Below are 20,580 nucleotides of genomic sequence, written 5' to 3'. Positions count from 1 at the left end.
ATGAATGGAGCTCAGTGTTGGAAAAGGGGGCAATAAAATTGGCAAGAGATGCCCACTGGTGTAATAGTGGCATATCTGCTATGGAGGTAACCAACTGTCTGATTGGATTTGAGGCCTGCTGAATACGGAGACACTCATGTTTAGTATGGTAAATTTGGCCAAGAGTTGGTAACTAGAGAGATCATAGGCCTTAGGGGAAACCTATCATTTTGTTTCTTTAAATGGACTCATGTTTAAACTGCCTTCCAAACATTCACTTTTTGTGCTGTTTTGTTTCTTTTCAAGACAGAGTTTCTTTGGGTAGCTGTGGTTATCCTGTAACTCATTGTGTAGACCAGGCAGGCCTTGAACTCAGAGCCCTGCCTGCCTCTGTCTCCCAAGTGTTGGGACTAAAAGCATGTGCCACCACCCAGCCTAAACATTCATGTTTTACACCCTTAGATTAGCACTGCTCTCATCCTTCCTCAGAGAAGCATCCTATTACAAAAGACAACAGCTAATGAAGAGACTCATAGCTGTTTGCAGTACCAAGACTAATGGGTGGTGGAAAATGCTCAGCTCTAAATGGGACATCCTTGTCACCCCTTCTGAGGATCAGGGGACATCATAGAAGGTTATAGGAGAGGAGGGACATGAAAGAGCCAGATAATAAGGAGGTATATTGCAAAAGATGCCTTCTGGATATGACATGGCCATCTCATTCATGAACTCACTTAGCTGTGGTTACCCACACAAGACCTGCACAAGACCAGGCCTAACAAACATTCATCAAGGAAAGGGGAAGGGCTTGCGAGGCCCATCTCTTCCTGAGAATTAATGGTAGCTAAAGAAGAGGAGACTCTTTCTTTAAGGGAGTAGCCACCGATAAGTTGCCCATGTTTCAGTAACTTCCTGCCGATGTCCATTCAAGCAACTGTAATGAAATTTACTGGGTCACATACACAAAGAAACACATGAAAGGAGGGTGGGTACTTGTTAGGAAAAAAATCAAGTGTTCTGTGTTGTAGGGAGGGTGGATGAAAGGATATTGAGGGGGTAAAAATGACTGAAATCATAATTATATATGAATGAAATGATCAAAGAATTTTAAAAAGAGGAATGGGAGATAAGAACAAAGACAGTTATCCTTGGTCAAGATCAAAATCAAAGAGAGTTTATCTGCCTATTAGCCAGCTTAGAAGAAGAATGTGGAGGCAACAGGGCTTGGGAGAAGCCAGTTATCTTAATGCCTCAAGTATGAGAGCAGTCGTATGAGATCAGGGAACACAGTGACTGGGGTCCATGAGGAAGTCCCATTCAGTTACTGGAAGGACTGGTGAGAGGACAGCTGTACATGGACTTGCTTCTTGGACCTGGCTGTCACTCTCCTAGACGTAAGGGTCCATGAGCCGGGTGCTTCCCATACATTCTCCTGGTGATGGGGCCTGGAGACAACCACAGCAAGTCCAGCAGAGTTCAGCAGGAAAAACAGAGAAGAGATCTCCACAGATCTTCCTTGGGACCTCTAGGTCTCTCTTCTCTTACAGGATTCCATTTCCCTGGATGGAGCTGCGGCTCTTTTCTGGTCTCAGTGGCCCTCATGAGGGGGACAAGCAGAGGCAAATAGCAAAACTGGATGTGGCTGATGCAGACTTGGTCTTACAGGATTTGTCAGGGCCTAAGGATGTGAGCACTCGGCTGCGCTGATGACAAAGACAGATGTGTGGGCGGGCTGCACTTCAGACAACAAATGTTATCAATTGCTTCTGACCCATTAAGAAAGCAGCGACGGTGTCTGTGAGATAAGCACACACTCTGCCTGGGTGACACTCACAGCAAGGTACTTTTTAGGGGAATTTGACAGAAGAGCTGAAGCAACTGCTAGGAAGCTCTGAGATGGTCCAGCCTGTGCTTGGACCATCGAGCATCATCCAGCTGAGTACGTGGAGACTTGATTCCACACCCAGGGTGTAGCTGATTACCTCTGCAGCCAGGTCCAGGGCTAGCTCAGGCTCCAGCCTCCCTCCCTCACACACACACAAAATCACCACTCCAAAGCTACTCCCTGACACAACTCCAAAACAGATCTTTACTACAAGTTACTCCTTCAAACCCATTTCTCCCCTCAAGCGTTTGCTCTATGTCCACACACATTTTGTCTCCAAAACGAGGTGTTATATAATCCATACATCATAAATGTAACCTTTTAAATATTACCAGCCATGGTTTTCGTATTTCCACGCAGGCATATAGGCATCACTGTGGTCTAATCCTAGAACACATTTTTTTTCTATGTAGGCCAGGTTAGTCTGGAACTTGCTAGCAGGCTGGCCTTTAATTCACAGAGATCTGCCTGCCTCTTTCTCCTGAGTATTAGGGTTAAAGGCATGCACTACGTCACACCCAGCTAACCCTGATAGTTTTATTTTATTTGTGTGTGTGTGTGTGTGTGTGTGTGTGTGTGTGTGTATACAGGTATCTTCCAGTTAAACACCTGGGTCCCTACTCTACCGGCCCTGGCCCCTACTTTTGCCTATAGGACTCTATTTCTGACCTCACCATCTTACCGTTGGCTGCCCACCCACTCACAAAGGACTCCTCCCTGAAGCAACTCTACTCTTCCCTCCAGCTGTTCAGAACTAGAGCAGAACTCAAGCACTCCTGGTAACCAAGGGACAGCTATTGTTATTGCTTGTGATGCTATTGAAGTCGCAGCTTGATAAAAGCATCTTCCTGATGAAGAGCGACTTGAGGAAGCCCCCATGGAATGACAGGCAACTGGAGACGGATGAGAACAGCCTGACACAACTATGCCTTCCTCTTTCCCGGAAAGGAAAAATGGCAGGCCTTGGGAAGTAACTTTTTCCAGATGACCCTAGAGCCAGAGTTTTGGGAGCACAGCTGTCTTCATGAAGCAGATCAAGCCAAACTTCATTTTGAAATGCTTGTTTCTTGAGGAGGGATTCAGTCCTGTGTGTGACAGAGTGAACAGACACAGCGGAAGGCTTGGGTAGAAGTCTCCTCCCACTTGTGCTGCGTTACTGCCCCCTCTTCCCCAGATAGCCAGGGTTACCTTAGTTGCTTGTTTGTTTTAGGAACATCCTTCTGGAACTCAAGAAGAACTGTGACCCATTTGAGAGACCATATCAGAATCACGGCCTTGGGGACCAAGTCTGTTTGCAGTGAGTTGCATTGGGGGTATTTGGGGGAATACAAACTGACCTGTCATTCTTAGAATTAAAAAAAAAACCAAACCCACAAGGCAGTGCATTGAGAAGGCCCTACTACAATTTAATCAATAAGCTAGGAAATTCTATTTGGTCCCTACAATAAACATCTACTAACCTTAAAAAAATACTTCCCCTGACTCCACAAGAAATATTAGCGTCTGTGTATAGCAAACATCTCCTCCCATGGCAAGACAGTGTGCCATGCTTAGGTTTTCCTGTCACATTCTCACGACTTTTTTGGTTTGTGTGCTCTTGTTTTGTTTCAGACCAGACAGGCTGGTGTTTGGCTTAATGACTGACAGAACCTTCTAGAAGAAATATGTCCACAGTCTGTAAAAGGCTTGGGAAGGAATAATAAATTATAATTAAGTTTCTGGGGGCCACAGGTGCAAAGGTGCTTGTTCCAAGTCTCAGAGAACCAGCTCCTGCAAGTTGTTCCTAAAACATACACACACCACATACACACATACACACACACACACACACATACACACATACACACACCACATACACTCCCATACACACATACATCATACATGCATATATCCCCATATACATACATGCACACCACACACACACACACACCACATACACAATGTACTAAATAAAGAAGTGCAGTAAACATTTTATAAGTTCTGTAGATATGTTCCTCTGCAGTAAAGCCAGAGTCAGGAGGACCTGTTTGTCTATCCTGAAGGAGAGTGTCTTTGAAATCTATGTTTCAGGCTGTTAATCAGCCCAGCCATAGGGAAAGCCAGGATGTGCACTAAAACATCTTTCTTGCTCCAGTGAAAATTAACACTGGCATAGAACAATGCATGAGCCCTCTCCATCAAGTCAGAGGAAAAGAACCTCGCCCGGGGCTGATGGGGGCTTTCCATAGGTTGTATTTTATAAAATGTCATCCGTCTGTGACTATATTTGAGAGTTTGGTCATAATTTCAGAAAGGATGGCATCAAATTTCTAAGTGCTATGGTAGAAGTAACCCATGTGGGTTTTTTTAAAGAAGAACTATTAAGTGGGAAAGCAACACAGTGCCTCATAGTCCTTCTGGCCTTGGAGAACAACCCTTCCATAGGCTGGTGAGATTCCATGCCCAGAATGAACACAAAGTTGACAGGAGAGACCTGACATCTCAAAATTATCCTCTGAATCCCATGCCCGAGCAATGCACCCTCCACACAAAATTAATGAATGAAAGTTTAAGAAATCTTCTTTGGGACTGATCCTACGGAGAATAGAATACAAGCACAGCATCCTTGGCTGCACCCCAGATGCTATGAGAATTTCTCTACTGTGAATGGCTTCCTCTGAGAAAGCACTTCTCCCTGAGCCACCTGTCCCTAGAAGTAAACAAACCAATGCAAGTCAGCCTCTGAAGATCCCAGCAACCTACCAACAAATGTTTCATTTCTTCTTTCTCCTCTGTTGCTGTCTCTGTGTTTGAGATAGGGTCCTTTTCACCCTGACTGGTCTGGAACTCACTATGTAGACCAGGCTGGCCTGGAAACCATGGAGCTCTGCCTGCCTCTGCTCCCTAAGTATTGGGATGAAGGACAAAAAAGCTGTTCTCATTTCATTTCTTTGTTTTTCCTCCACCAGCTGACGAGACAGTCAGGAAGGCCAAGTGTTTTCCCTCATAAGCAGTTCTACTGATGAACCAACACAGACCCTCCAAACAAGATGCTCGGGGTGACCTTTCGGGTTTAAGGGTTGCCTTCTCCTTAGCTGCTTCCTCCGGAAGCTTCCCCTGCCCTCCTCTATATTACATAGCTTTCTGGTTTGTTGTTGTGTGTGCTAGATGGTTTGTGTTCCTTTCAGTGCTGAGGATGGAGCCCACCTGTGAAAGGCCAGGCAAGTGCTCGTCAGTGGGCGACGTTGGCCCTGGCTTCTTGTTCTCCATCAGGAATCACAAGCCTGTGGGTGGAAGGATCGCATCCCACCATCATGTTTCCTGGTTAAATGTTCTTAAAAGGAAATGGAAACGGCACTGGGATCTCTGTGGCCCAGAAGTCAGATAGGATCAGTTTTTCTGGGGAAGGAAATGAAATACCAGTGGCGTCATATCTGACCAGATGAAATGGAGAGACTGTGGCTGGAGAACTCCCAGTGGAGCAGGGGGCACGGCGACTGAGGCTTGGTCAGAGGGTCTCCAAGGACAGGTGTGGTGGCTCTTGGAATGGGGCTTTCAGTTTGGTCTGGACAGAACAACACCCAGTGTCACATTTCTATAATTTGAGGATCAAAAAGTCCCAAATTAAAAAGAGTCTAGATGATTCTGCCCATCGTGCTGCCCTGAGAGTCAGATCTAATAACCCATGACAGTGACTCCAGCAAGCTAGTGGCGACAGTCCAGAAACTGAAATCCTCTACAGCACATGGTGGGAACAGGACTGCTTCACAGCTGTCATGTTGGGCCCCATGGCCACAGAGGGGTGTTTCTGTGCTCACCTGAGCAGAACTAGGAGGTATAGATTACCTCTACCCACTCCTCCCTCCCGGGAGGAGGAAGCATAGGAAAGAATACCGAAGGCCTGACAGTCCTGTCCCCAGGTGCACTTGGTCCCTTTAGCAGGGTCCCAGCAGACAGGGGCTGCAGAACAGAGGATTTCAGGTGCACCATTGGGCTGTGACGTGCCTCCCTGAGGTCCTCACAAGTGACCTCAGTCACTTCTGTAGCTTTGTGCCTGGGGTTCAGGGAGTTGTGTGAGAGTACTTGAGTGTGGGTGATAGTTTACCCAGTACATCTGTTGATAAAGCTGCCGCTAGGTCCTATCTGCCCTCTGCTCTTGTTAAATAGGACATGGACTGAGTGATGACCAGATGCCCGTCTAGATGTTCTCACTTTAAATAAGCCGTTTAAGTCCATTTCAGTCTTACAGATGTGGAGAAAATAGAAGACTCGCTTTTCTTTTGTACAAACAGAAGTGCATGTCACATTTCCAAAGGGCACTGAAGAGACATCAACCCAAGACGCAATGAGGACTAAGAAGCATGTGGAGATTACAGTGTACCCCCAATGTACCACTCTGTGAGTGTTCACCCCACCCGAGAGACCACTGAGTCACAGGGCCCTGAGTTATACCAGCTGGTACAGGGGAGAAACCCCAGGAGACGATTGAGAAAGGTGGGCACAGGGATCACAGGGATGGCAGTGCTCTAGCCTATCCCGGCACACCTCTGACTTCTGTCCACAGGACCACAGGCATCAAAACAATACACGATTAGACCACTCCCAGAGTGTGCAAATACAATCCATTTCAAATAAATACATTTCTCCACACAGCTCTTGGACGAAAATCTCCTACCCAAGTGTGACTCACGTGTTTGTCTTAAGCACAGCATGAAAAGATACGTTTAGTTGCTTTGAGATGGTTGTGAAGAGGATCATGACCCTCACAAACCCTGTAATTACCCTGATCCTAAAAGACTCAGGCACTTGGAAATGCCCTTGATGAATGTGTGTCCAGGGCTGACCTTCAAGGCTTCAGCTTGAAGGAGTTCCACCTAAGCTGGACAGCTCCTGTGGTTGGCACCGACACTTATAAAGATGAAGCAGCCCCCCCCCCATACACACTATTCTGTTGAGGGCTTGGGACACTGTTCGGGTAATTTTTCCTAAAGTAACAGGAAAAGGCCACGTTTTGCTATTGTTGCTTTTTAAATTTAGTTTTGTTTTTTATGTCTGAGATTGGTCTAGTCTGGGTCTAACCTCCCTTTTAAAATCTGGTGTCATCGTACCATCAAAGGCATCTGTGCTGAGCTCCCAGTGTTGGCCAGAATTGTGATTAAATGACAGGCCTGCCTCTGCACTCACAAACTTTTTAGTACCAGGCAGACACAAGCACAAGGGCAGGAAAGAAAACAAGTGTAGAGCCCCACAGCAGCCAGGCACTGGAAAGGTCCCTAAGTTCAGTTCCTCCTAAGGGTTCAAGGGGAAGGAGGGAGAGCATGGCCCAGGCACCTGATATGGGGAAGGACTCACAGAGGAGGCCACCTACACCCTGGAGGGCGGGCTGGGGCAGAGTGGAGAAGCAGAAGAAAAGACAGCTCGTGGAGACCGATGGAGAGCTTAGCCTGGACCTAGAAAGCTCTCACCCGGGGAGGAGAATACACAGCATATTTGGCCTTCCAGGGAGTGGCAGCAAAGGCAATATGGGAAGGAGGGTCTTTTCTCTTGAGCGACTCCATGAATCACATTATAAAGGCTGCTAAGAGCCAACAGGCAGTAAGAAGGTGGCCAGTCCTGGAGAAGTGAGGAGCTAGGATCCTGACCTCCAACAGAGAGGACTGGGAAGCAAAGGCTGGACAGAGCAGACATTCCAACAGTCATGGTTGTGTCCCATTATGACATGCAATGACTCTTCTATGTTTGTCCATCCATGGGCATTCTAAACACCTTGTGGGTAATTTACAGTAAAGTGTATATGATAAAGTGGCCTGAGCTGCCATGTAAAGATGGTTCACTACTCTCTTAACCAAAAGCCCTACAAAATCATGCAAGCCAAGAGGTTCAAATCTTCATGTTCACTTTAAGAACACCCACGAAACTGCCCAGATCAGAGGGCATGGGTATATGAAAAGCCACCAAGAATCTGTAAGATGTGACCTTAAAAAAGCTGTGTAGCCTATCATGGTAGCACATTGTCTTTAATCCCAGCACTCCAGAGGCAGGTGGCTCTCTGAGTTCAAGGCTACCTTGATCAACAGAGCTAGTTTCAGGATACCTAGGGCTGTTACACAGAGAAACCTTGTCTTGACAAAAAAAAGTAATGTGTGTCATTTCATGTGGAGTGGGAGATGTGACCATGCCAAACAGAGGGGCTGGACATAGGGCTGCTGGCCTAAAAAGCATGCTGAATTTTTGCTTCACATGCTTAAGGATGCAGAGGATTATGGTGCACTGAAAGGGTGAGCTGTGGAGTCCAAAGTCATCATGTAGATGAACAATGCACCTACGATGCACGGAAGAACTTCCAGGCTCATGACAGGATGGACCCATACATGCGCTCTCCCTGCCACAATGATATGATCCTACTGAAAAGGGACAAATGTTCCTAAGCCATGAGATGAAGTTGCACAGAAGAAAAATATATTACTGAGAAACTGAGGGGGAAAATAAAAACCTACTGCGTGGGAATAAAGTCAACATAAAGTTAATGCAAACAAAGGGTTTTTTAAAGGTTTATTATGATGAAATAAATTTTTTAAATTGTCATTTTTTTACCATTTGAAGTGCACAGTCATTGTCACTAATTATAATCCCAACAGTGTCCAACTATTACTTTTGAGTTTTCCCAGAACATTTTCATCTTCCCAAACAGAACCACTATATTAAGTAATAACACTTCCTCATTCCTTTTCAACCTGCCTTGAAACATCTGGCTGACTTCCATATACGTGGAAACACAATGTTTGTCCTTTTGTGTCTGGCTTGTTCCACCCAGGATATTTGCAAGGCTTGTCTACATTGTATCATGTGTGTTACTTCATTTTCATGAGTGAATAATAGTCTATCAAATGGATATGCCCCATTCTGTTTAGCCACCCATCTGCTGGTAGATATTTGGGCTGTTTCTACATCTTGGCTACAGTCAGCTTTGAAGAACAATAGCACACAGGTACAGTTCAGTGTGTTTTAGATCTTTTGAGAGTGTAGTTGGAAATCATGTGGTAATTCTAGATTTCTGAAGAGCTTCCACAGGGACTATCCCACTTTAAGTCACACCAGCAAGGCACAAGAGTTCCGGTTTCCCCGTATTTTCAATGATTTGTTCTTTTCTGCTTCGTTTTATAATAGCCAAATGCATTGTTCTGGTTTGCTTTCTGTTGCTGTGATAAACACCATGACCAAAAGGGAGTGTATGTCAGCTCATAATTTCCAAAGCCATAGTTCATCATCAAAAGAAGCCAAGGTAGACACTCAAGGCATAGAATGGTGTTTACAGCCTGTTCTGTAATGGGATAGCACACAGAGCTGTGTAACACTCTGCACAGCTTCTGGGCCCTTTTGAGCTTGTTATAAGGTCCAGGAACAGACATCCAGCACCTGGCTCAGCCTATGACCTGTACCACACACTTACCCTTAACACAGAGTAGCAGGGTCTCTAATTCTGCCCCCAACACCACCAAAAGGACAGTTCTGTACAGTTAAGCTCACTGATTATGTGTTCTGGGACTTTGGCCACTGGTAATTTTCACACATAGATTGGCCCCAATATCTTGGTCATCAGGATATTCACGGATAAAATCTGGCTGTTTTTGCAGTCTAGTCTCTCTCTCTCTCTCTCTCTCTCTCTCTCTCTCTCTCTCTCTCTCTCTCTCTCTCTCTCTCTCACACACACACACACACACACACACACACACACACACACAAACACTCCTACTACCTGTAGAATGCCTTTCAAGGAACTAAAACAAAATGTCAGTGATGGAAGACAGTGCCCACGGTACAGACATCAAGGAGCCTAGAGGTTTGGGTCAAGGGAGATGCATCAGTTATTTTTTTAAATCTTTGTTTTGAACAAAACACCGGACAGAGCAACTCAAGTGTGGAAAGATTCACTTTCCCTCAGAGTTCAGAGGTCATTTGAGGCTGGGAAGGCTTTGTGCAACACAGCTGTCAGTCATCTCGTGGCAGGACAGGAAGCAGAGCCAGGGTCTGTGGCCTCCAATGTAGAACGTGCCGTCACATTCAGGGAGTGCCCTTCCTCTGCTATCCTCTGCTTCTCTCTCTGGCCTAGCTACAGGCCTAGAAACTCTAAATCCAGTCAGGCTGTCAATGAAGAGCAATGATCCCAGGAGGTGTACCCAAATTCATTGCAATTATAAGACCTTGGAAAATGTAATTTAACTTCCTCCAAAAGCGCAGGAGCCCAAACATTTACCCTCTGACAGAAGGCTGCGTTGAGCTCCCAGATCCAACCCCAGGCCTAGCAGGCAGTGGGTAAATGCAAGTGTGTGTATGGAGCGGGATGGGGGCCTTGTGGGGGGGACAGGGCTGATACAGTGTCGCCACAGGTGTCATGGTCTGTGGGTGTGCAGGGAATGTGGCCTGTGCTGGTGGTGGCAGCAGGGCCAAGTCATCATAGTTCAACACAGTTTGCCTCTGGTGTTGGGGGCAGAGAGGAATCAGGGGTCCCTGTGCCTGAGGAAGTAGCAGGGAGGACTCGGTGAGTCACACTTCTTTTCCTTCTGAGTCAGGGATCGACTGGCACATGGAGCCTGGGCTAAGGGCGCGCGGTGGCCCTTCCGTCTCTTGTAGCCATAAAAGAGGGCATTTTCATTTCTGCTTATCAGCACATCCACAAAACCTTCAATAAACACATTCTCTACTAGACAACACAGATCCTACAAATGATTACAGTGTCTTCCAGAACACGAACAGCTCCATTCTGTCTGGCCATTCCGGGAGAGAGGTGTGTGTGTGTGTGTACATATGCAGGTGCACATGGAAGCTAGGGGTCAACATTGGATGTCCTCCTTGATCACTTTCCATTTGTATTTAATTTTGATTAAAGATTTATTTATGTCCATGTGTTATCACACATGTGTGTGAGTATGCATGTAGGTGGGCATACTGTGTGCACGAAGTCCTCTTCCTTCACTCTCCACCTATTCCTTTGAGGTAGGCCCTTCCCTGAACTTGGGACTCACATTTTCTGAGCCACACTAAAGGCAGCAAGTCCCAGCAATCCGAGGCCAGACACACTGTGGTTGAGGTCAGAAGTGTGCATGAGATGCCTGGCTTGTTATGAGGAAGCCAGTCCTCAGGATTGCTCAGAAAGGATGTCAACCATAAAGTCATCATTTCAGTCCCCACCTTAAGTGTCAGAGGCAGAGTCTCTCAACAGTCCTGAAGCTCGGTCCCGGGGACCCTCGATGCCTCCCCAGAAGTTGGATTACAGGCACATACCACAGCAGCCTGCTTGTATCTGGGCACGGGGTTTAGAACTCAGATCCTCTGCGAGCTCGCACCACTCGGGAGGCCTCTCTGTAGCAGAGGACAGTGCAGAGTGCTCACCTGGGGGTTTAAGCTCATGGCCACCAGAGAGAGCACTTGTCTGAAAGGAGCTCTGCCTTTGCCCCCTTACCGGCTGTTTAATCGCAGGCAAGTTTCTTAACCTGTGTACACCTCAGGTTCCTTGTCTTCCTGGCAAGTGAGTGGCAGACAGAGAAAGCCAGCACATGAGTGGCAAATAGGAGAGGGTCAGCAAGTGGCAAGTGCTTCCAGTTAGTTCAGTAGCCATGTTTTGAAGATGCCACTTGGCACAGACCTTTCCATGAAAGCCATGCATTAGCACAGCAGCCTCTACTTTGATCAGAACTGCTGGAAGAAGGTGATGAAGCCACCCTACAGCTTCTGAGTCAGGTGTGAGGTTCCAAGTGGGGATGGCACTGGCCCCAAAGACCACGGTCGGAGAATTCCTTTTGTACAGGCCAAATCCCATTGCCTGGTGCGCACAGTATGCTAGAACTCAGACCTGTAGTCCTTCCTCCACTGGCTAGCTCCTACCAAATGTAGTCCTCTCTCTGGCCGGGCAGTCAGATACCAGACTAGACAAGCTGTTTCTCATGTATGCTCCAGGGGTCCCACCCCCATCCTTTCCACCCTTTCTCCCTCTCCCCCTCAGAATCTATGCCTGAATGCTGGGTTGACTCAATGTGCTGGCTGGTTAGTTTTTGTCAACTTGACAAAAGTAGATTCACCCTGGAAGCAGAAACCTCAGTGAGGACATGCCTTCATCAGACTGGTCTGTGGGCATGTCTGTGGGGATGTTTTCTTGATTAATGATGAATGCAGGAGGGCCCAGCTCTCTGTGGATGGTTCCGCCCCTGGGTAGGTGGTCCTAGGTTATATATGAAAGCAGGTGGAGCAAGCCACAGCTAGTAAGTCAGTAAGCAGCATCCTCCATGGTTCCTGCCTTGACTTCTTCCCTCAATGACGGTAGCTGGGTTGAATGAGTCAAATAAACCCTTTCTTCTCCAAAAGCTTTTGGTCAAACTATTTTATCACAGCAAGAGAAGTCAAATTAGGAGAGAACAACACCAAATCCCAAGTCTCCACTTCAAGCCATCCTTCTCTGTGCTCCTGGGGTTTCTCAGATTGGGAAGAAGAGTAGGGAGGGTAGTCCTGAGCTCTGGGAGGTCAGAAATAGCTGCTCCCATCCTTTCTGCAAATCCTTTCTGCACATCCTTTCTGCAATACCCTGGGGAGCTTTTGTCCAGCCAGTAAATATAAAATGAGTGTCAACTGCCTTGAAAGGGGAAAAAAAGCTTACTAGAAGGTTCAAATAACCAGCATGGCCAACCTGGGGGTCGGAAAGTTGTGGATGAACACTGAACAATAAAAAATAATAAAATAAAGAAGACATTGACCCCCCCCAGCCTTTGCATCCACTAGAGAACAAATGGAAGGAAATGGGGTCAAATGGAGACATGTTAGAGCTAGATGCACTTTAGGGAAGTTCCCAGCATTGGGAATGTTTAAACAATGGCACGGGTTGGTGAGGGCGGATGTGAATAACTTCAGCAAGCTTTAAACAACTTGCCCAAGTGTCCCGGGAATGCGTTGTAAGCCAGACCTTTCACGTTGGGTACGGACTGCATTACAGGAGTAAAGGAGGGTCTAGAAGGTGGCTCGGTGGGTCAGTGCTTGCTGCACCGACAGGAGGACCAGGGTTCAGAGCGCATCACCAGGTAATAAAGCCAGGCGGGGCCTCATTTGCCCGTGCTCTCAGCACTGTGTAAGCTGAAGCGATGAAGGATTGCCTGGGCTTTCTGGCTGCCAGGCCTGCTCCAGATCAACTGGGAAACTCTTGTTTCAAAGGAATAAGGCGGAGACATCCAGCACCCTTCTCTCATGTGCACATATGTGTGTATGTACACTACACACATATACATCACACTCACACAAAAAAGAAAAACTAAATAAAGTAAAACAAGAAAGGAAACTTTAAAAGCTATAGGAAAGTGCTCCCGTTCCCATTTGGAACACAGGACGAAAACCCTGGCCTAGCCAAGCCGGCCAGGCTTGCAGAGTGTAGGCAATGCCACACCCCATTTCCCCACTTGCCCAGTCTAGGCTGCGCATTCACCAAAAGCTAGTTTTTCTTCCTCATTTTTGATGGAAAGCCGTCAGATTTCTGCTGGTGCAAGGAAGTGGCCCTTGGGCTCCCACCACTCTCAGCAGGAAATGTGATAAGCTTCACTCCTCTGGTAAGCCCAAAGTCTTGTAGCCAGCTCTTCCTAAAGCTTGGAAACCTGATGGCTCAGTATTTGCCAAGGGCTTCCATGTCACCTGCCTGCTCGGGAATGTTTTTTTTTTTTCTTGGTGGAATGTAGGAAGGGCTAGGCAGAGAGGAAAGCGACAGCAACCTGCCAGGAAAATGATTACACAAGCGAGAAGTCCGGGTCCAATATAAACACGCTTCTTTAGGAGGCAGTCGATCCCTCTGAGGCCGGTGTGGGGGACTCTGGGTCAGGTCACACCTGCTGGGATGCTGTGCCCTTGAGATCATGGGCTGCCTATCTCTGTCTCATCAGGGCTTCAGAGCAGAGCTTTCTTCCTGGTTGCCTCATCACAAAACACCTCTAGGGCAGGAAATGGCTCTGTCAATTCCAGAACATACACGTGCCCCAGGCTAGCCCTTGGACCTTTATCTCCACACTGGGGAAACTTGGTTCTACTTTGAGTAAAGTATAATTCAACACTTTAAACTTCACCCCCCACACCACCATTTTTAAAGGACAGGTCTGTTTTCACATGACCTTGAAAAAGACTTTGATTTGAACCAAGCACTTTCCTTAATAAATTGTGAAGCATACAATCTAAGTGGCGAGCTGCTGCCCTGGCCTCGGTGCTGCTGGTTTGCTGTTTTAATGCATCCTTTGCCATCTGCACCACAGGCCTGGCCAGCAGCCCTGACATTGCCCTGCACTCAGCTTCTCTCTCACTACGGCCCTGACCTGATTTGAGCCTTTTCTAGCTCTTCCTTGAACCAAGGCAGAGGCAGGCCTCTTTGCTGACCCACACCAGCCCTAGCTACTCCGCCCCTTGACACCCAAATCTGATCACATCTCTCTCCAGATCACGTGCAGCAGGATTATGTGTGAACTCTTCTGCTTGCACTTAAAGCCTTGAGTGCTGGCTCATGCCTTCTCTCCCTACCCACACCCCTGAATCCAGGAATTCTGTCTTCTACAGTTCAGAAAACACTCTGCCAATGGTCCTCCTGCAGTTCCTGGCCACCCCAGAAGACGGGCTCAACTTCCCTGGCACCACAAGAGACCCCCCTGGACACTTAGGGTTGCGACACTCCACGCTGAAAATGCTCCACTGTTTTCACATGACTGGAATTCGGGTCTCCTAAAGGCTAGGGATTTTGGCCCTTGTTCGGTCTCCTTTTTGTCTGCTACAGTGTCAAAATGGTAGGGGGTGTTGATCTTGCTATAATAAGTACTTGCATTTAACACTTTTTTACCCCTCACCATGCACAGATGAATGCCCTGTGCTGAAGGTTGATGGCAGCCAAGAAAACACAAGCAGATATAAAGTTATCATCATGCAGCCGAAAGGAATGTGTTTCCACCTGCTGACCGCTGTGTCTTTGGGCTGCTGGTTGGAGACAATGGGAACACGCTGCTGTGGGAACAGCAATGTCAGCCAGCCCTCTGATGACAAGAGGCAGGCTGGGATCTTTGGGAGTGGGAAGTGGGGAGGGGTGGAGGTGAGAAGGAGTAGGGGTGTGAGGATAGGGCCTGGAAGGGAGCGCTGGCAGGAAACACACTTCTTTCATCTCTCAGAATCAGGACAAAAAACACCCACGGGACCTCCAGCTTCAAAGCCTCTGACCAACTTCGGAGGGACCAAACCTGCTGGCAGAAGCCCACAGCTCCTTCCTGGTTTCTCTGGTCTCAGTGTTTGTGGGCAGACAATATGAGCAGAACTTAAACTGTCTTTTAACTTTCTAGTGATAGAGACCCAAGCGCCCAGAGGGAATCCTACAGCAAACTTGGGCAAGGATATGACTACAGGAAGAAAATAACTGCCCTGAACAGAAGCCTGTCCCCCAGTCAGGGATACACAGTGGTAGAGCTACAGATCTGTGGCTCAAAGGTGGCCAGATGCCATTTGCAGGTGAAGGCAGGAAGCTGCAGAAGGCAGGAGAGAGGCCACCAACTCTTGGGGGAAGGGGGAGAAGCCCAGAGTATGAAATAGCTGGACAGCCAAGGGCTATCAGGGTAGGGCACAGACACACATCAGGGGACAAAAAGCGCAGACATGGCAGGGCGCTGGTGGCGCACCACACCCCTTTAATCGCAGCACTCGGGAGGCAGAGGCAGGCGGATCTCTGTGAGTTCGAGGCCAGCCTGGTCTACAGAGCAAGTTCCAGGACAGCCTCCAAAACAATACAGAGAAACCCTGTCTCGAAAAGCCAAAAACCAAAACAAACAAACAAACACAAAAACCATAGACATCCCTAGAATCCATCAGACAGACATCTAAGGTGGGAAAATTGTTCACTGTCCCTTTGTGCATTCCAAAAATAAGAAAATTCAACAAGGGACTTATTTTCTGATACTTCCACTGCACATAAAGCTCGCTCAACATCTTCTCAAACAGCAGTCTCTACAAGAGCTGAGTCTGGAACTCCCCTTTCCAGGGCCTCATAAAACAGTGATTTATTGATCCACAGAGACAGGACTTTATTGTTATCGTTTTTTTTTTCCTGCTATAGGAACAACTGCCGTAGATAACGAAAAGACAAGCTCATGGCCCCATGGAAGCAGAGAATGGGCCTATTACAGTCTAGGAGACCAAAAGGAAGTGAGAGGAGAGGCACCTTAAATCCTATCAACCCGAGATCTGAAAGCTTACAACTGTGTGCCCATGTTCTCAAACAAAAAGCTAATCCTTACCCGGGTCTCCTGGCTGAACTCGGAAGGTGTGGCACAGAGCACAAACGTAACCACACCTTAGGGGATTTCCTTGGAGGGGTCCTCCATAGGCTTTTCCAGGGCCTATTTACTTATTGGTCTGTCTGCGTTACCACCTCAATAGGGGCCAAGTCTGACTTACCTCAGAATTATAAAGGTTTAATAGCTCATCTGTTTGGCACATTTCCTGAATTCAGGGCCCTATGCTAATGTATAAGGCCATAAACACTGGTGGTTTTTCATTGGCAGAATCCCTTTATGTCTAAACCACAGGCACCATCGCCTTGACCTAGAAAGCTGTCTTCCTGACCCACCTCTGGGATCATTTCTTCTCTGAAGCTTGATTTCTCCCTCCTTCCAGGACTACTGAGAAAACTCTTCTTCCCAAAGCACACCTTCTCCCTCCTCCTCTGCCTCCCTTACCCCTTGCTTTTCTTATCACATACTTCTTTATTGCCCTCACAGTTTCTCCCCTCGTCTTGGCTGTTAGGCTCTAACCTGGACAGATCCAGTTATGCATCCGTCCTGTTTCTTAACAGCATGCTTTACACTCTGTAAATGTCCACTGACGGCATCAGTCCCGAAGCCTTAGGAAACCCGGTGTATGTATGCATAGTTATCTCACTGACAACTGTGCAACTAGATAAATAGCCAAGCTACCAACATAGGAACGTAAAACTTTCTAAAGGCATATTGCCATTAGCTCTGAAAACAAATTCAGCAGCAAATAAAGGCAGACGGACATAAGACAGCAGGGACCTCCACTGGGGAGGCTGGACACAAACGAGGCGCCGAGAGCACCCAGGGTCACCTGAGTGGAAATAAATGGTTGATGCAGAAGTCTGTGTATTATTCAAATGCATACAATTAAAGCTCAGTGTGAAACTTCATTGTTGTAGTATCATTTGACTTGCGTTTTAGTAGTACATATTGCCAACAGACTTTTTAGGAAACAATACAATATCCTTTGGGGCAGTGAAACAGCTCATCAGGCAAACATACCTGCCACTAAGCATCTGATTTGAGTTCCCTCCTCAGACCCACAAGGTGGAAGGACAGATCTGATTCCCAGATGGTTTCTCCTCTGCCCAGCAGTTGTCAACCTTCGTAATTCTGCAATCCTTTTGTACAATTCCTCATGCTGTGGTGACCTCCAACTATAGTGTTATTTTCATTGCTACTTCATAACTATACTTCTGCTACTTTTATGAATCATAATGTAAATATCTGGCACGAAGGATATCTAATATGCAAGACATCTGATATGCAACCCCGTGAAAGGGTCATTTGACCCCCAAAGGGGTTGAGGCCCATAAGTTGAGAACTGCTCACTGAAAGTCTGACCTCTAGCCCACCTCTCACAAATAGAGGGTTTTTTAAATTTTTTGTTACAAATAAAAATTGTGTATAACTAACATGGCTTAAAGAAAAGCAGAAGGGAAATAGAAGTTAGGGACAGGATGATCAAGGAGATCAACTTATACCGTATATGCTCAGTTCACTGTGCTCACAAATTCTGCACACAACTCAAGCAACTGCTGATCAAAGACACAATTTTAAACCTGTGACTGTGCTGACTATGTAGCAACTTTTGAGTTATTGTTCAGTAACTAAGACAGCATAGCAAGCGACCCAGGTAGTATACACAACTGTCATCCGGAGATGAGAAAAGCGTATGATGTTTGGGATACAGATCAGTGGTGGGCTCTGGGTTCCATCCCTAGCATGGTCAAGAACACATCCACCACATGCATTCACACAAACATACATGCAAAATATGAGAGGCGATGGCTAGCTTCAAATGCTCTGCTATTTTGTTGCTGGAATCAAACGTGTGTACTTTTTTTTTTCTGTTTTCCTTTTCGCTGTGTGGTCAGGTGGATTTTTTTCTAGGCAGCTAGCTCTTCAGTGGAGACCCAGTTTTTTTAGTTCAAATAAGGTAGGTCCCTGTCTGACCTGTTGAACACCTCATTAAGCAACATTTGAAGTGCTTAAAGTAATCAATTCCATTAGATCCTTGTGCCTTCCCTTCCCTCTGCCACTCTAAGAGATGCATTCTGCTGGGAATAAAGTAGAATGAACCTTTACTAGAATCAAGTTCTTCTCCAACCTGGAACACGTTTCTGTTCTGATTTCAGCTAAGCTGACTTTCTCCTCTCTCCTCACCCCAAACACAGCTAGGTCTCCCAGGGCAGAAGCCTAATACTGTTATAACAGAAGAAAGAGAATCTAAAACTGTTAAGCCAAGAAACCTCGCTGACATTTTCCCTTCCCTCGGAGGAACTCCCAAGAGCACAAGACGTTGTTTCGAGTGAAGCGTTACATAGAGAGGCTTCGCTGCACTGCACAGCTGGTCCACCAAGACAGAAATGAACATTGGGCTTCACGCTTTGGATGGCTGCCGCACTGAATGATCTGGTAAAGAAATCACTCCTGGGAACCCCAGTAGAACTCCCCAGTAGAACCCAGCAGCCCAGGCTCTTTATCACACACCAGCTCAGAGGCTCCTTAAGTGTGGGGAAGAGGATGGACCCTGAGGGGGCTCAGGGAATTAGGAGCTCTTCCTGCATGGAGATTTGCCTGCCTGAGGGTATTCTCCACAACTGACTTTCCCCTCTTCCTCTAGGCTGCTGACGGCGCCTGAAGAGCCCCAGAAAGATCCTAGCCCCCTGAACACTATATACTCCTGTGGCCTCTTATTTCCATCACCACCGGGCCCCAGACCCCATCCCAGGAGGAGGCAAGGATTTCAAGGCTTGTTCCTGGCATCAATACCACTACCCTCGTTTCAATCATTGCAAAGACATATTTCATCCTAACATGGTCAAAGGGTTTTAAGCACAAGCAATTCCTGCTGGTCCACAAGTTGTTTGTAAGGAGGAGGGAGGAAAAGGGAGCCACGAAAAGAAAAGCTTGTCACCTTGGCCAAAGAAACTTCCCAATTCCACCTTTCTGCGCACTCAGGGTACTCCTCCTGCACCCCTCCACCCTCCCAGGGGAGGTGGAGGGGAAACTAAGAGAGGGGAAGATGTGAAGGCCAAGTCAGGGACTCCGAGCTCCCAGGGACCTACACGGATTGAAAGCAGACGCCCAGGGGAGCAGTCTTTAAAAGGGGATCACTAGCAAGGTCTGTGGATATTATTTCGAAGAGTGTCACAGAGGCTAGCGTTAGCTACAGGCAGGAGGTGCCTACTACGTGCGCCAAGGCTAAGCGTTCCGCAGATGCCCTGTCCGTGTGTCGGGGTTCCGCAAGCCACCTCCTTCCCTCCAGTTGTCTTTCCCTCACCCCACGCTCCAGCTGGAGGTCTCCTCGCCTGTCCACCCCACCCCCACGACCCTCCGGGTGCCTGTGGGGCGGCGGCTCCAGGAGGACTGGACCTTGGGGGACCGCAGGCGATGGCGGTGCCGGTCCTTACCTGCAGCGGGACGAGCAGCACGCAGAGCGCCAGCAGCAGCGCGGACAGCGGGCGGCGCCGCCGGGCGCGCGGGGCCATGGCGCGGTGCGGGCCGGCTGGGCGCGCGGCCTCTGTGGCCCCGCGGGCGCCACCTCCCTCCGCCCGCCTGGTCCCGCCCCGCGCATTCGGCTCCACCCAGCACCTGCCCCCTCGCCGCCGCCCGCGTCCGCCAGGGGGTGCAGGAGCGGGGCAGCTGGGGCGCGGGGCATGGGTGCCTTTGACATTCCACGCGTGCTCCAGACCTGCGCTGCCCACCCCCGCCCCATGTCCTTAGGCACTGAGTTCTGGGGGTGCAGCCACCCGCCGGCGGCTCTAGCCACCTGCCAAGGTTGCTTTTCACGTTCACTGGACCCTGCCTTGTTGTCCCCGAGCCTTGCACTGAGCCCTTCCAGACCCGGCCTGCGGAAGGTGCATCCCTGTTGGTTGACTATAGTTAAAGAATCTACACAATGTAGTGTCCACGGCACCCCAAACCTCCTTCCCCTCATCCTTGCTGCCTCGAACAGCAGCTTCCTCTTGAATCTCCTCGGGGTCACCTCACCTGTCTCTGACTCTCGCCCCCTCTGTTACACCCTGAGCAAGCATTCAAGGGTAAACTCTTGGCACCATGCTTGACAAAGCCCTTCACCAGAACCGCCAAGTCACCGCCTCTTAGACAGAACTAGTTTAAAGTCTGGTACGCAGCGATCCTGTTGTTTGTGACTTCTTATGATTGGTTTCCGGTTTTGTCTTCCTCCAAATTCCAGGTCTGTGTTGGCTACACTGGTACAACCCTACCCCTGTGTGAGGAAGATCCTTGTCTCCAGGCAATAGAAATACTGTTTTCAATTGCTTGGGTGCCAGAACCATCTCTGCCAGTTTTTCGCCCACTAGCTTAATGACTTTCTGTCTCCTTCTGAGAAAACTGTGGACATTTCTAACAAGGAAGACTGGATTTTTCTATTATTCCCCTCAGTTCTGTCAGTTTGTCACGCCC

At 48.0% G+C, this 20,580-nt stretch overlaps 1 protein-coding gene across 1 annotated transcript in view; it reads right to left on the bottom strand.

Annotated features, from left to right (window-relative positions):
* Tnfrsf11a (TNF receptor superfamily member 11a) overlaps positions 1 to 19,643 on the bottom strand; it is a 58,877-nt gene extending 39,234 nt beyond the window's left edge. The window contains exon 1 of the mRNA XM_005081463.4: positions 19,566 to 19,643. Coding sequence (XP_005081520.2) covers positions 19,566 to 19,643 — 78 coding nt within the window. The remainder of the gene's footprint in view (positions 1 to 19,565) is intronic.
* Positions 19,644 to 20,580: the final 937 nt, after the last annotated feature.

This window comes from Mesocricetus auratus, unplaced genomic scaffold (genome assembly GCF_017639785.1).
Source record: "Mesocricetus auratus isolate SY011 unplaced genomic scaffold, BCM_Maur_2.0 Super-Scaffold_100676, whole genome shotgun sequence".
NCBI classification, from domain to species: domain Eukaryota; kingdom Metazoa; phylum Chordata; class Mammalia; order Rodentia; family Cricetidae; genus Mesocricetus; species Mesocricetus auratus.
Note: the sequence above shows the minus strand (reverse complement) of the source record. Positions and strands in the feature narration are given on the sequence as shown.